This window comes from Rhinoderma darwinii, chromosome 3, assembly GCF_050947455.1.
Source record: "Rhinoderma darwinii isolate aRhiDar2 chromosome 3, aRhiDar2.hap1, whole genome shotgun sequence".
Classification (NCBI taxonomy): domain Eukaryota; kingdom Metazoa; phylum Chordata; class Amphibia; order Anura; family Rhinodermatidae; genus Rhinoderma; species Rhinoderma darwinii.
This window is the reverse complement of record NC_134689.1, coordinates 284,271,459-284,287,882: the sequence shown is the minus strand read 5'-3', so window position 1 is coordinate 284,287,882 and position 16,424 is coordinate 284,271,459. Positions and strand designations below refer to the sequence as shown.

Genomic DNA, 16,424 nt, shown 5'->3' with positions numbered 1-16,424 from the left:
GAGGAGACAGGCAGAAAATTCGTCAAATTTATCGCAGTGGCGCATGCTTGATTGACGTGTTAGACCCTTTTCTCATCTATATGCCATCTCTAGGCTGGCTTATTTTGCTCCAGTATTTTGCGCAAATGTTGTGGTTCACATTATAAATAAATCTGGTGCATTTTAAGACATCACTTAGTCACACCCCGTTTCTAGACCCTTTTCAAAATTGTCCAGTGAGTAGCAAAAAATGTCAAAACCACGAAATAGATCTAGAGCATAGCATGTGCATCAGATTTTTGGCGCACGTTGAGAAGAAATTCAGGAGCATTTGGCTTTGTAAATCTGCCCCAATGTATACTGTAGGTTTTTTTTTTTGTGTTTGTCTCGTATTAATAACATGACATTTAATATACGTAAACTGTTTCTTAAAGAGGCTCTGTCATCACATTATAAGTGCTCTATCTCCTACATAAGGAGATGGGCGCTATAATTTAGGTGACAGCAGGGCTTTTTATTTAGAAAAACGATCTATTTTTACCACGTTATTAGCGATTTTAGCTTTATGCTAATTAGTTTCTTAATGGACAACTGGGCGTGTTTTTACTATTGACCAAGTGGGCGTTGTACAGGGGAGTGTATGACGCTGATCAATCAGTGACCAATCGGGGTCATACACTTCTCCCCATTAATTTCCTCAGCGCATAGGGATCCTCCTAGATCCTTATGTGCTGTCTTATACTTACACATTAACAATACTGAAGTGTTTAGACGGTGAATAGACATTCCACGTGATGTCTATTCACAATCCCGACACTTCGTTAACGTTTCTGTGGTACTTACAGCAGAGCAAGCGTAATCTCGCGAGATCACGCTGTAAATGACCGGTTACAGCGAGATTACGCTTGCTCCGCTGTAAGTACCACAGAAACGTTACCGAAGTGTCGAAGTTACCGAACCTCTTTGAGGTGGTTTAACAATTTACCGGTACTTGTTTTTTTTAAAGTGACCTTAAAGGAGTTTTCCGGTCCCTAAAAATTGATGGTCTATCCTAAGGATAGGCCATCAATAGCTGATGGGTTAGGGTACGACTCCCGGGACCCCGCCGAACAGATGTTTTGAAGGGGGTGCAGTGCTCATACGAGCGCTGCTTGCCCTTCATTTCTCCTTGCTCACTGTGACTTGTCGACCCGTGTAGCGGGATTCACAGGTGTTGTAGCCTTCTTCTCCCATTGAAGTGAATAAGAGAAGAAGGCTGCAATACCTGTGAATCGTTGCTACTGCCGTATCGACGGTTCACAGTGAGCAAGGAGAAATGAAGGGGGATTCAGCGTTTGTACTAGCGCTGCAACTCAAACAGCTGATCGGTGGGGTCCTGGGAGGCAGACCCTGACCCATCAGCTATTGAAGGCCTATCCTGAGGACAGACAATCAATTTTTAGGGACTGGAAACCCCCTTTAATGTATATATTTACCCTTGAATACAATTTTGTGTCTTTACTACAACAATTCTGTCATTTATGCTACCCTGCCCTTTTCACGTTTCTTTTGAAAAGGGGTGAGAGGAAAGTAAAATAGCAAAAAGTAAAAAAATGATTGCGCATATGTGGCATGCGCTATAATTTGTGACCTTTTTTTAAAATGACGGAATTTTGCCACAAATGCAATAATCTATTTCCCTTAGTATGTGTGGCAAATAATCTTCTATTCTTGGCATCTACTTCAGTTCTCAACCCTCTAACCTCCTTCGCTCTTGCTACACTTCCTTAACTGGTAGCCGACACAGGACGAGAATGCTCGTCCTGAGTGATGGGTACTTCGCTCATTAGGACGAGCATTCTCGTCCTGTGTGACAGCCGCCTCTGCGCGCGATCGAGAGCGGGGCAACGGCTGTAATACACAGCCACGGCCCTGCTCTAACAGTGGAGAGAAGAGAAACAGCCTCTCTCCGCCGTTAACCCCTTGAATGCTGTGATTAAAAGCTGATCGCGGCATTCAAGGAGGGGGGACTGCACTTTGATTGCGTCACAGAAAATAACTGACGCGATCAAAGCCCATAACCTGTATGGCCAGACAGCCCAGGGTCCATTGAAGGACCCCAGGGCTGTCTGAACATATTTCCTGTTGTTAAGGCATACTGAGGTATGCCCTAACAACTGCCTGTGTACAATCAGTAACCGGCTAATGTACTAGCATATAGATATATGCCAGTACATTACAGTTAAAAAATCTAAATCCAAATGAAAAATCCTTTTATGGGATTTAAAAAAAAAGTTAAATGAATGTAAAAAAATAAATTATGATAAATGAATAAAAAGTAAAAAAATACACAAATACAATTTTTTTATAATAAATAAACTTTTTAAAATATAAGTCCCAAAACATGAAATAATATAGCCATATTTGGTATCGCCACGAGCGTAACAACCTGTACAACAAATGTGTAACATTATTTATGATCGGTGTATGGTGTAAAAAAAAATAAATTAAAACTGCTGCGGAACTGCTTTTTTTCCCTGCATTTTTGCCAAAATAAAAATGTATAGAAATTAAACGATAATGTATTTGTACCAAAAAATGGTACCTACATAAAGTACAACTCGTCCTGCAAAAAACAGTCTCATACAACTACGTCGTACAAAAAATAAAAAAGTTATGAGCATCGGGATGCAAAGAGGGAAATATAAAAGAAGTTGTTCTGTCCTCAAGGCCAAAATTGGCCGTATCCTTAAGGAGTTAATTGAATATTTCATTCTATTTCAGAGGATCTGTGTGCAATGTGCTACTTACATCTTGTCAAGATGGCATTTGTCGTCTCTGGGCTGAGACACTTTTGCCAGAGGATAGCCTTCTTGGAGGCCAAATAGTCAATTATGGCGACCCCAGCAGCAGTTTGTCATATGCAGGGAGGCAGAAGGACAAGATTGAACATGCTCTTGAGGTAAGTTGTTTTTTTTTTGGTTTTTTTTTATTACCGGGACATAGATTCATGCCTCTTACATAATAAGCCTAGAAACTTTATTAATTGCCTTCCAATCAATAAGAGAAAGAGATGTAAATTGAAGCTTCACCTTTGATTGTCATTGACTATATAGTCAGAAAATGTCAAATCTGCCTTATTTGAAATATATGTATTTATTCGTTATTTTGTTGCTTTTACACGGCCATGTAAAAAAAATCTTTTGGTTGGAAACCATAAACTAGTTACTGATGACCAATCTTTTATTTTTGTGTATCTCTGTTTAAGACTTTAAGGCCGTTGTCCCACAATTAAATATCCTATTCGTTATAGATCACAAAAAAGAACATTGTTTGCGATTTACAAACTGTAAAAAAAAAAGATCCAATTAAGAGTTACAGTATAACATTTACCTACGGAGTATTGCGCCACCTGGTGTTCAAAGGGTAGAACAGTGTGCAGGACCACCTAATGGGTGGACACGCATTTCTCTGTCACTCTGCCCACAGCCAGGTCCTTGCATAGTGATTCTCTTTTTCCTGAAGAGCAGCCAATATAAATAGCTTTTTGCCCTGCTTGTCAGGTAAGTTAGGTTAGTAAAGCTCTGCATCCTGACGGCTGATAGGCATACCCGCTCAGTCTTTGTTTTATTTCATTATGTTGTAATTGCATGCTGTGTCTGACACACAGTATATTTCTTCACTACTGTGGATCCAATGTTAAGCCCTGTTCACATCACTTTTAGGGTATGTTCACACGGCCTATTTACGGACGTAATTCGGGCGTTTTTGCCCCGAATTACGTCCGAAAATAGCGCCTCAATAGCGCTGACAAACATCTGCCCATTGAAAGCAATGGGCAGACGTTTGTCTGTTCACACGAGGCGTAATTTACACGCCGCTGTCAAATGACGGCGCGTAAATAGACACCCGCATCAAAGAAGTGACCTGTCACTTCTTTGGCCATAATTGGAGCCGTTATTCATTGACTCCAATGAATAGCAGCGCCAATTACGTCCGTAATTGACGCGGCGTTCAAGCGCCTGCACATGCCGTTACGGCTGAAATTACGGGGATGTTTTCAGGCTGAAACATCCCCGTAATTTCAGCCGTTACGGACGCCCTCGTGTGAACATACCCTTATGCTCCACTGTGGATATGCTATAAATGTCTGACAGATGCGGATTCCATCTCTGAGACTCGCGCCTATATCAAAATCAGCCAACCCCTGTCCCAGAGGAGGACACTGTCTGACAATTCCAGACGGGACTAAGTGGAAAGGTGGCCACTGTTCTACGTATAGATGCGGGTCCCAGATCTGGGACCTGCTCTATCAGACATTTATGTAATATCCTGTAGATATGCCATAAATGTTAATGTTGGTATACCCCTTTAATGCATACGTTAAATGGAGACACAAACTTATGCCTATATGTTACTTTTTCACAGCACTGTAGATAATTATTCGCCCTTCATATGATTTCTTGTATTTTTTTGCTAATTTGTGACATTTTACATATTTTAGATCATCCAGCAAATTTTAATATAAGATACAGACAACACGAGTAATCACAAAGTACAGCTTTTAAATGATCATTCTATTTATTGAGGATAAATATTTATTAAAAACCTGTGTCACCCATGTAAAAAAAAGTGAGGTCTGCTGTTCTTTAGATGTTGGTTCTTTTGTGACCACCTGGATGAGTCATCGATGCGTTCTTGGAAAAATTTTGGTAGGAAGGCTAATCTTGTGTAAGTTCACCACTGTTCTCTCCATTTGTGGATAAGGACTCTCGCTGCGGTTCGCTGGAGTCCCAGAGCCTTAGCTATGGCATTGTAACTCTTTCCAGACTGGTAGATTTCAATGACTTTCGCATCTGTATTTGAATCCCTTTGGAACGTGGCATCGTGTGCTGCTTTTTGAGACCTTCTAGTCTACTTCATATTGCCAGACAGGTTTTATTGAAGTGATTGGTCTGGCAAAAATCATTCCTGGGTGTGGCTAGTGAAATTGAACCCAATTGTCAATTGAATTTGGTTAACTTGTTGATTTAGTAGCCAAGGGGGAATTACTTTTTCACATAGAGGCAGTTTAGGGCTGAAAAGCCTGTTCCCTTCAATAAATGAAATAGAGATTTAAAAACAGTATTTTTTATTTTATTGCGTTATCTTTGTCTAATATTTAAAGTTGTTTGATGATCTGAAACATTTAAGTGTGAAAAATATGCAGAAATACAAGACATTGTTAATACCTTTTCACAGCACTGTACGTAAAAAAAACAAACCTACATGGAAGCATTAGAATGGCATACTTTTGTCTAAGTTTATAGCGTGTACATTAAACTATATATACACTTAAAACATGATGTGAGCAGGTCTCTATATATCTTTTCATGGAAAGTAAAAGGGACTATATTGTCAGTTTCCAGAGGGGGAAGGAGACTTAATTTTGCTCAGAGCCCACCTACAGCAATTTTGCTCAGAGCCCACCTACAGCTGTACAGATAAGCCATAGCAAAAATATTAATTAAAAGGTAGTTTTATGTGCTAGAAACACAAATGCAAATTACTTTAAGGGTATGTTCACACGAGGGCGTCCGTAACGGCTGAAATTACGGGGATGTTTCAGCCTGAAAACATCCCCGTAATTTCAGCCGTAACGGCATGTGCAGGCGCTTGAACGCTGCGTCAATTACGGACGTAATTGGCGCTGCTATTCATTGGAGTCAATGAATAACGGCTCCAATTACGGCCAAAGAAGTGACAGGTCACTTCATTGACGCGGGCGTCTATTTACGCGCCGTCATTTGACAGCGGCGCGTAATTTACGCCTCGTGTGAACAGACAAACGTCTGCCCATTGATTTCAATGGGCAGATGTTTGTCAGCGCTATTGAGGCGCTATTTTCGGCCGTAATTCGGGGCAAAAACGCCCGATTTACGTCCGTAAATAGGCCGTGTGAACATACCCTTACACAGCTATTCGCAGCATTCTGGATTTTTTGTTATAGAAAAGATTCATGGGATAACTCCTTTAAGTGAATTTTGACAACACAGCCCTAGGCTCCTGGCTATTACTGCAAAGCTGTCGGGCTGATGGAGGACTGACCAAAAGTTAGTGACATCAGCCGTATTCCTGGAGTGAAATTCATGAGGAAATTTCTCTTAAAACGTAATAAAACGTGTTCCACACAACAACAGGGTTCAGTATCTAAGGGCCCTTTCACATCAAGTTTGAACATCCTGTTCAAACAGCAGTTTATATTTTTTTTTTCTTTTCCCTTTTTAAACAAATCCATTAACCCCTTTAGGACGCAGCCTGTTTTGGCCTTGTGGACACAGCCTATTTTTTCAAATCTGACATGTGTCACTTTATGTGGTAATAACTCCGGAATGCTTTTACCTATCCAAGCGATTCTGAGATTGTTTTCTCGTGACATATTGTACTTTATGTTAGTGGAAAAATTTGGTTGATAAATTCAATATTTATTTGTGAAAAACTTCAAATTTTAGCAAAAATTTGCAAAAATTAGCATTTTTCTAAATTTAAATGTATTTGCTTGTGAAACAGATAGTAATACCACACAAAATAGTTACTAGTTAACATCCCCCATATGTCTACTTTATGTTTGCATAATTTTTTTTCACGTACTTTTATTTTTCTAGGATGTTACGAGGCTTAGAACTTTAGCAGCAATTTCTCATATTTTCAATAAAATTTCAAAAGGCTATTTTTTCAGGGACCAGTTCAGTTCTGAAGTGGCTTTGAGGGCCTTATATATTAGAAAGTCCCCATAAATCACCCCATTTTGAAAACTGTACCCCTCAAGGTATTCAAAACCACATTCAGAAAATATTTTAACCCTTTAGGCGTTTCACAGGAATTAAGGCAAAGTAGAGCTGAAATGTACAAATTTCATTTTTTTTGCCGAAATTCATTTGTAATAAAAAAAAATCTGTAACACAGAAGGTTTTACCAGGGAAACGCAACTCAATATTTATTGCCCAGATTCTGCAGATTTTAGAAATATCCAACATGTGGCCCTAGTGTCCTAATGGACTGAAACACAGGCCTCAGAAGCAAAGGAGCAGCTAGTGGATTTCGGGGCCTCCTTTTTTTAGGAATATATTTTAGGCACCATGTCAGGTTTGAGGAGGTCTTGTGGTACCTAAACAGCCGAAACCCCCCCAAAGTGACCCCATTTTGGAAACTACACCCCTCAAGGCATTTTTCTAGGGGTATAGTTAGAGTTTTGACCCCACAGTTTTTTTGCAGAATTTAGTGGAATTAGTCTGTGAAGATGAAAATCACCTATTTTTCTGTGGAAACATAGAATTTTTTCATTTTTACAAGGAATAAAGGAGAAAAAGCACCCCAAAATTTGTAAAGCAATTTCTCCCGATTACGGCAATACCCCATATGTGGTCGTAAACTGATGTTTGGACCCACAGCAGGGCTCAGAAGGGAGGGAGCGCCTTTTGGATTTTGGAGCGCAGATTTTGCTGGATTGGTTTTCAGTGCCATGTCGGGTTTGCAACGCCCCGGAGGGACCAAAACAGTGGAAACCCGCCAAAAGTGACCCCATTTTGGAATCTACACCCCTCAAGGAATTTTTCTAGGGGTATAGTGAGCATTTTGGCCCCTCAGGATCTTTTTTAGAGCTAGGGTGACCAAAAAACAGCGATTTTGGCGCTTTAAATTCTTTATTTATTACAGCGTTCACCGTGCGCAATAAATTACGTTTTAATTTATTCTGCGGGTCGGTACGATTACGCCGATACCATATGTGTATAGTTTTTTTTACGTTTTGCAGCGTTTGCACAATAAAATTAAGTTTCTATAAAATTATTTATTTTCTGGGACACGCTATTCTGAGCCGTAACTTTTTTATTTTTTCATCAAAAAAGCTGTGGGAGGTCTTGTTTTTTGCGGGACGGGTTGTAGTTTTTATTGGTACCATTTTGGGGTAAATGCGACTTTTTGATCACTTTTTATTCTATATCTTGGGAGGGGTGGTGACCAAAAAATAGCGATGCTGACAGTTTTCCGTTTATTTTGTTTGCGGCGTTCACCGTGCGGAAAAATTAACATTATAGTTTCATAGATTGGGTCGTTACGAACGCGGCGATACCAAATATGTGTACTTTTTTTAACTTTTTCATTTTTTCCCTATAATAAATGACTTATTATAGGAAAACAAAACCTTTTTATTTTTACACTTTTATAAAACATTTTTATTAACTTTTTTTAACTTTTTACAGTTTATATTTTTGTTTATTAACTTTTCTTTTACTTTTTACACTTTATATTTTTGACCTGCAGCTCTGATCGCTGCTAGAATACATTACACTACCTAGGTAGTGTAATGTATTCCAACTTGTCAGTGTGACGTCACAGTCACTCTGACAGTTGGTCTACGAGGATCAGCAGAGGCTGATCCTCATAGGCTGACATACATGGCAGACCTGGGGGCCGTTGTCTGGCCCCCGGGTGCCATCACAAGCATCAGAAGCCCCCACGATTGCATGGGGGCTGCTGATGCGCTACAAACCCGCTACATGCGGAGATCGCAATCGAGCCCCGCATGTAACGGGTTAATTGCCGAAATCAGCGGCGATGAGCCGCTGATCGGCAACACTGGAGAGTGTCAGCTGTCGGGGACAGCTGATCTCCAAGTTCCCGATGCACACTGTCGCCGACAGTGTGCATCGGGAACGGCACAGTGACTTTCTGTCACTCTGACAGGAAGCCTATTAGGACCAGCCGAAGGTTGGTCCTGATGGGCTTCTGTCCATGGCAGACCCGGAAGCCATTGTTTGGCTTCCGTTTGCCATACTAACTATCGGCAGACCCCGCGATTTCGGACGGGGGTCTGCCGATATGTTAGAAACCCCTAAAATTCGGCGATTGCACCCGATCGCCGAATTTAAGGGGTTAATGCGCCGAAATCAGCGGCAAAGGACCGCTGACCGGCAAGAGGGGAGTGTCAGCTGTCGGCGACAGCTGACCTCCTGGTTCCCGGTGCACACTGTCGCCGACAGTGTGCACCGGGATTAACTCAGTAACTGTACGTCCTCGTGCGGGAAGTAACTTCCCGCAACGACGGACAGTTACGTCCTGGTGCGGGTAGGGGTTAATGGATCCATATGTTTTCGAAGTTTAAAAGTAACTGTTTCTCTGATTAAGGCTTCGTTAACATCTGTGTCAGGGTCCCGTTCTGTCGGTGCTTCCTGTTAGAACGGGACCCTGACTGAAACAAACGGAAACCAGAGGTTTCCGTTTCCATCACCACTGATTTCAATGGTGACGGGTCCAGTGCCAATGGTTTCCGTTTTGTCTCAGTTGTGCAAGGGTTCCCTCGTTTTGCCGGAATCAATAGCGTTGTCAACTATGCTATTGATTCAGTCAAAACGACGGAACCCTTGCACAATGGAGACAAATGAAAACCATTGTCACCCGATCCGTCATCATTGAAATGAATGGTGATGAAAATGGAAACCTATGGTTTTCGTTTGTCAGTCAGGGCTCCATTCCGACGGAAAGCTCTGACGGAACGTCGGAACAGAGCTCTGACGCAGATGTGAAGATAGCCTTACAAGTTTCTGTTTAATCTCTTATTTTGAACAGGACAAACAAAAGGAGACTGTCTCTATTAGAGCTAAAATGGCTCGAATTTAAATTTAGAAAGGGTGAAATATAGAAAGGGAGGCAGCACTCCACAGGTTAAAAATAGAATAAATTTATTCACCCATCCGTGAAAAAGGTACAACGTTTCAGCTGCTCAATGCAGCCTTTGTCAAGCCTTGAAACATTGTACCTTTTTCACTGATGGGTGAATAAATGTATTCTATTTTTGACCTGTGGAGTGCTGCCTCTCTTTCTATATTTCGTCTACTATTGGGGATTTACAAGTTGGAGGCCTGCACCCAGATACCCTGGAGGTTTTTGTTCTACTGTGCTGCCCACATCTCTCTTTGGATAGAAAGGGTGAAAGTTTTTTCTTGTTTAATATCATTGGGGCACACCGCACACTAGGTAGGAAAGAGTCCTGGCTTCGCCTAGGCAGGCTGTACCCTTTCCACAGACCATGATTAATGGCGTTTTTATCCTAGTGTCTATAGGAGGCAGACGAGACCTGATACTCAGGTCTGCTCTGTTTTTTATTTTAGTTTTATTTATTTCTATTCTCTCCTTAGCTACAGGTGGGTTGTCAGCCTACTCAACCCCCTGTAGGTACCTCGAAAGCAGGCAGTTCTCTGCACTGCATATTCCTCTTTGGTTACTGATGAGGTTACCTTGCATTCACCCGAAGACTCCGGAGAGTGAGTAGGTAATTTCCCATTCCTAAATGATCTGAGGACTTGATCTCTGCTATTCTGCTGGGGGACTGGGAATGAGAGGGGGAGCCATGTGGGGGACTGATAATGAGAGGGGGAGCCGTGCTGGGGCCTGGGAATGAGAGGTGGAGCCGTGCTGGGTCCTGGGAATGAGAGGGGGAGCCGTGCTAGGGCCTGGGAATGAGCGGGGGAGCCGTGCTGGAGCCTGGGAATGAGCGGGGGTGCCGTGCTGCAGCCTGGGAATGAGCGGGGGAGCCGTGCTGGGGCATGGGAATGAGCGGGGCAGTCGTGCTGGGGCCTGGGAATGAGCGGGGCAGTCGTGCTGGGGCATGGGAATGAGCGGGGCAGTCTTGCTGGGGCCTGGGAATGAGCGGGGCAGTCTTGCTGGGGCCTGGGAATGAGCGGGGCAGTCTTGCTGGGGCCTGGGAATGAGCGGGGCAGTCGTGCTGGGGCCTGGGAATGAGCGGGGCAGTCGTGCTGGGGCCTGGGAATGAGCGGGGCAGTCGTGCTGGGGCCTGGGAATGAGCGGGGCAGCCGTGCTGGGGCCTGGGAATGAGAGGTGCAGCCGTGCTGGGGGCTGGGAATGAGAGGGGGAGCCATGCTTGGGGTTAAGAGGTGTTGGATTCCAGAGCCATCCCATTCGCTTGTCACTCAATGGAAAGAGTTCTCTCTCCTGTCTCTCTTCTCTCCACTTCCACTCTTGCCAAGTGTACTCAAGAGACTTGAGAGGGAATGCTTTCCAGTGATTCTGACTGCACCAGACTGGTACGCAGACCTAATCAACCTTCTTGCGGACGCGCCTTTGTGTCTTCTGCTTCTATCTGACTTCCTTTACCAAGGTCCACTATTCTACCCCAGTTTACCTCAGATGTGTTTATCGTCGTGGCTGTTAAAGCCGAGGTTCTAAGGGCCTAGGGGTCTCTCTGAGTCAGTTATCCAGATAATGTTGAAGGCCAGAAAATCTGTCATCCAAGGTGTACCATCGTACCTGGAAGTCTTATTTTCGCTGGTGTTAACAGCGTAATTTTCATCCTATGAAATGTTCCATAGGGTTCTGCCCTTCCTGCAATCAGGCCTTGAAAAGGGACTTGGCTTATCTTTCCTGAGAGTTCAGGTTTTCTCTGTCCATTTTTTTTTTAGAGACCATTGGCTTTTCATTCTCAGGTGAAGACTTTTTTGCAAGGAGTGGCTCATGCGGTCCCTGCTTTCAGACATTCCATTAATCCTTGGGATCTTAATTTGGTCCTGGGTGTTTTTCAGGTGACTACTTTTGAACCTTTGAGAGACATTTAGTTGCGTCTCCTTTCAAGAAAGGTAGCTTTTCTGGTGCCTGTAACCCCCATCAAACGGGTTTCATAAGTTGTTGCCCTGTTCTGCAAGTCCCTCTTTTTGGTTAACCATATGGATAAGGTGGTTTTTGCCAACCTGTTCCATACTTGCTACCGAAGGAAGTCTCTGCCTTCCATAGTAATACATTTTTCTCCCTTCTTTTTGCTACTCCCCATCTCATCAAGAGAAGCTGGCTTTGCATTGATTTGGTAATCGCAGTCAGCCGATCTGACTGAGACTGAGTTGTTTCGGTGCTTCAAATCTTTTTTTTCTGTTATTTCTGAAGGGCCACGCAATGGTTTGGCAGCATCCATGGCCACCATCTCGTGTGTTTTTAGAAATCTATCCGTCGAAGGGTAAGGTTTTTCTTCTTCGGTTTACTGTCCATTCTACAAGTGCTGTTGGTGCCTCAAGGCGGTCAGGCATCAAGCCTCAGGTTTGCAAGGCTGCTACCAGGGCTTTTGTGCACACCTTCACTAAATGTTCCAAATTCATTCTTTGGCCTCTGCTGATGTTGGTCTTGGTCACAGAATGTTTCTGGCAGATGTGTGTTAGGCAGGTCACGTGGTTGTACTTTTACTTTTTTTTCCCCCACTCACTGGGACTGTTTTAGGACATCTCATTGTGCTGTGTCCCCCAATAAAATTAATGAGAGAGCAAGTTTATTGTACTCGCAGTAAAATCTATTTCTCATTGAAAGTATTGTGGGACACAAATTTCATGCCATCTTTTTTGTTTGTTCTAGGCCCAGAACCTGTTCTGAGTGTTTGCTTAAGTTTTCTCACAGGAACGTGGACGTGGTTTTTTTTTTTTTCTTTCTCTTACTGCTTTTGTACAAACTGAATTAGCCATTGTGAGAAGCTTATGGCCTGCCTGGGCGGTCCAGAACTCTTTTCTACCTAGTGTTGTTTTCTAGTGGCAGGGGCCTACACCCATGGTACGTTGTCACCCAATGAATTCAACGAGAATTTGATTTTATGGAGAGTACAAAAATCTAGTTTTTCTATTGTTGGTATATAGCATGACTAATCCAACTTGTAGAAAATCTTACATGATGAATGGTCATACATTGTTCTTTTTATTTTCTTAGGCAGATATCTTTGCCGCTTATGAAATGTTAAAATGTTTGTATTTGCTCTTATTCAGACAATTCATCACTTGAAACACTTGAGAAGGGGCAGAAGACGGTCTTCTGTTCTGGCGGCTCATACGGAGTTACTACCAAGTCAGCCAAGCCAGCAGGAAGCCCACAGGCATATCTCGCATCATGCTAATTCTTTGTGTCATTTTCACATCGCAGCAAGCATAAATCCCAACACTGGTAAAGTATAAGCTCATAGATTTTATTTACTTTTCTGTACTTTCTGTTGTATATTTGCCGTTGTGCGAACTGTATTATTTAATATTTTTATGTTATACTTTCTATGGCCCAGAAAGGCATCTAAACTTAAAGGCTATGTGCAACTTTGAAAACTATAGTGTATTAGTGTGTTTGGTGCAACTTTGTAATTGCTTTTTATTAAAAAATATTTTAACTTTTTCAGATACAGCTGCTTTGTATTCTGGATACACAGCAGCTGTATCGTGCGCTGAGACCGGAATACGTCAGGTCAAGGGGACTGACTGATTGGTTCAGTGACAGCGGTTCCTACCTGTTATCGATCATATCTAAGTTATGAACTTAGATGTGATTGATAACTGCTCGATCTTGCGTATTAGAGACACGCAGGACCTGCCGACACTGAACCCATCAGTCCTGCTGACCTGACGGATACAGATTTCAGTGTACAATACAATACAATACAATACAGTGTACAGGATACAAAGCAGCTCTATCTGAAAAAGTAAAAATCTTTTTTAATAATAAGTCATAACAAAGTTGCACCAAACGCACTGATACACTGTTTTTTATTTAAAAAAAAAATAAAAAATTGTTTTCAATGGTGTACATAGCCATAACTTTTTAATAGGTTGCTACAATGTAAATTAACCTATCTGGAAAGCTTCTTTTTTTTGTGGCTTATTTCCTTCTCCCCATTGAAATAAACGTGCATGTTTATAATGGAGAGAAATAGCTGTTGAACGAACAAGAGTTCCACCAACCGATATTTCATGTGTATGGCTGTCATACAGTATAACATGATATACATATTTTATGCTACACCACTGTTGGCGTATATTGTATAGTTACATTATTTACACGTTTTATGAGACGTACTGATATGTCTGCTGTATTGAATCATGTTATTTATATAAGACGCTATGAAAATGTTTTTGTACTTCGATTAAAAATAAAAAATAATACTGGTAAATACAATATCCTTTTTTTTACTTGTTGCTTAAAGTGGATAATTAAATTTTTGCAGATATTCCTTCTGTTTTGGCTGGAGCAGCTTTTAATCTGGAGGAAGGTTATGGAGGTTTCGTAGTCCATTGGCTTAACAACAAGGAATTGCACTTTACATCTTCCATTGAAATATTTATACAGCATCTGAAAGCCATTGTGGAACGGCAGTCGGAGATTGCTGAAGATGAAGAGGATGAAGATGGTTTATTAATGAAACTAGATAATGGTTAGTATAACTTTGCCTCAGTGAAGAGACAAAAAAAAACAGTTTTAAGTTACATTTTTGAGATATGTTTGTTTGGATACCAATTCAATCATAGCATAGAAATGGTTTTAGTATTATGACATTAACTTTTAATTATATCTAAGAATGATTTGCCAATCACTCGGATCTACAGACATTCTAAATATTTTTCTAGGTGACCTGGAGGGTGAAAGGTCTTTGACTGGCTCTCCTGAGCATGAAGAAGCAGAAAAAGATTTGAGTACGGAAGCATCTTCACCTGGTGCTACCCTTCCTCTACCCACAGTGTTATTAGACCGGAAAATTGAATCCCTCCTCACAGAGTGGAACAAGAATGCAGACATGCTCTTTACTATTCACCCTGTGGATGGTACTTTTTTACTGTGGCATGTTAACTATTTGGATGAATACAATCCTGGAATCTTCAGACAAGTTCAGGTATTGTTTTCTCATCTTTTTAGTTATTAAAGGGGTTTTCCTATCTTAGACATTTAGGGTATAGTCACAGGATAAAAATGTGTAGTAGATGGGGTTTCAACCTATAGGGAGAATGAAGGAGGTTGGTGTGCATGTGCGGCGGAGAGGTGTGACTATCCTAATAGACTATCCTTGTAGAAAGATGTCTCATAGTTATTGCTTTTACCGTGTTCCGGTTCACATAATGAAATACTAGTGCTGGTCTGATTAGTGAGATCGGGTCCTGAAATACACAAACCACCTCCCTAGTAACAGAACAGATGTGTACATTCTCCTCCAGAAGTCCTATATAGTTGTCACATTTAAATATATAATACACAGGCTATATAACTGTGACAAATGTTAACGGGAATGTTTCATCAGAAAATGGCCTATTGTTTAAATCAAGTTTGTTATTCTGTTAAACATATTTTTTAAGAATTTTTGGTGACTGACTTTTTTTATGTCCTATTTTATATGTATGTATCTTTATTTGAAAATCATACTAAAATCTTGCAGTTTTTACTCTGGTCACTGAGCCTCACACTAGGCTGACACTTCCTGTTCTGTAGAGATCACTTCTCAGCAGTTCTCATGACCTTCAGATGCAAGATTACAATGAAAGCTAAGGCTTCGTTCACATCTGCGCCAGGGTCCCGTTCCGTAGCTCCGTCGGAAAGGGACCCTGACTGACACAAACGGAAACTAAAGGTTTCCGTTTCAATCACCATTGATTTCAATGGTGACGGGTCTGGTGCCAATGGTTTCCGTTTGTCCCCGTTGTGCAAGGTTTCCGTCGTTTTGAGGGAATCGATTGCGTAGTCGATGGACATCAATGGTGATGGAAACGGAAACCTATGGTTTCCATTTGTGTCGGTCAGTGCTCCGTTATGTCAGAACAGAGCCCTAGCGCAGATGTGAACGAAACCTTACACCTATATATAGATAACACAGAATCCAACACCGCTCCCCCTCCTATCCCTTCCTGCGCAGTGACCTCTGCACCGGTCACAGAGCATGCCTAGAAAACACTCCCATAGAAGTCAATGGCTCTCCTGTTCACAGGTTCTTATTGTCCATGTGTCTAATGTAAAGCATATCTCCAAATGTTTTTAACCGCAGCTGAGGCAAGATGAGGCTGCTGTCATAATTATGTACTGAAAATAGAATAAAAACATCTACAATCAAAAAATAGAAACAGATTAGAGAAAAAAGACAGTTTCACAATCTGGTTTTAGTTAGGAAAAAAATATAGGTGATAAATTCCTTTTAAATTCAATGAAACTTTTACATGTAAGACTTTTCTGGACGTATTTCTGCAATGGAAGGATTTCTACATGTAACAATGATTTACAAATGTATTAAATAGCTATAATTAACCCTTCGGTTCACATAGAAAATGTGTCCAGTTTGATCAGAGAACCACTCTAAAGGACTGTAGCTAGAGAACTTGTCGTATTTGTTCACATGCAGCGCAATAATGGACGAGCAATGTGTGCAAAGGATCAATGTAGTCATTCTTCTACTAAGACATGAACGATTAAAACTCCTTTAGCTTATTGCTAGTTTATCTGATGCAGAGATCAAATAAAAAATGACCACCTGGGGTCGGGGCATAAAGTGGTTAGCATATGTTATCCCTTAAAATATTTATAATTCCTGCAAATTTTGTTTCCAATTCATTTTGTATTCCTATTGAAATCTACTTTTATAAGCAACCACTAGAGGACACATCTGTCCATCTAAAATGTAACTTCTCCAAGTTTCTCCAAGC

At 41.4% G+C, this 16,424-nt stretch overlaps 1 protein-coding gene across 5 annotated transcripts in view; it reads left to right on the top strand.

Moving 5' to 3' along the window:
* The window catches only part of DMXL2 (Dmx like 2), a 153,426-nt gene that overhangs the window by 39,534 nt on the left and 97,468 nt on the right, over positions 1–16,424 (top strand). For all 5 annotated transcript variants that reach the window (XM_075858007.1, XM_075858011.1, XM_075858009.1 and 2 more), the window contains exons 8-11: positions 2,743–2,920; positions 12,750–12,924; positions 13,970–14,176; positions 14,370–14,632. In XM_075858007.1, coding sequence (XP_075714122.1) covers positions 2,743–2,920; positions 12,750–12,924; positions 13,970–14,176; positions 14,370–14,632 — 823 coding nt within the window. The remainder of the gene's footprint in view (positions 1–2,742; positions 2,921–12,749; positions 12,925–13,969; positions 14,177–14,369; positions 14,633–16,424) is intronic.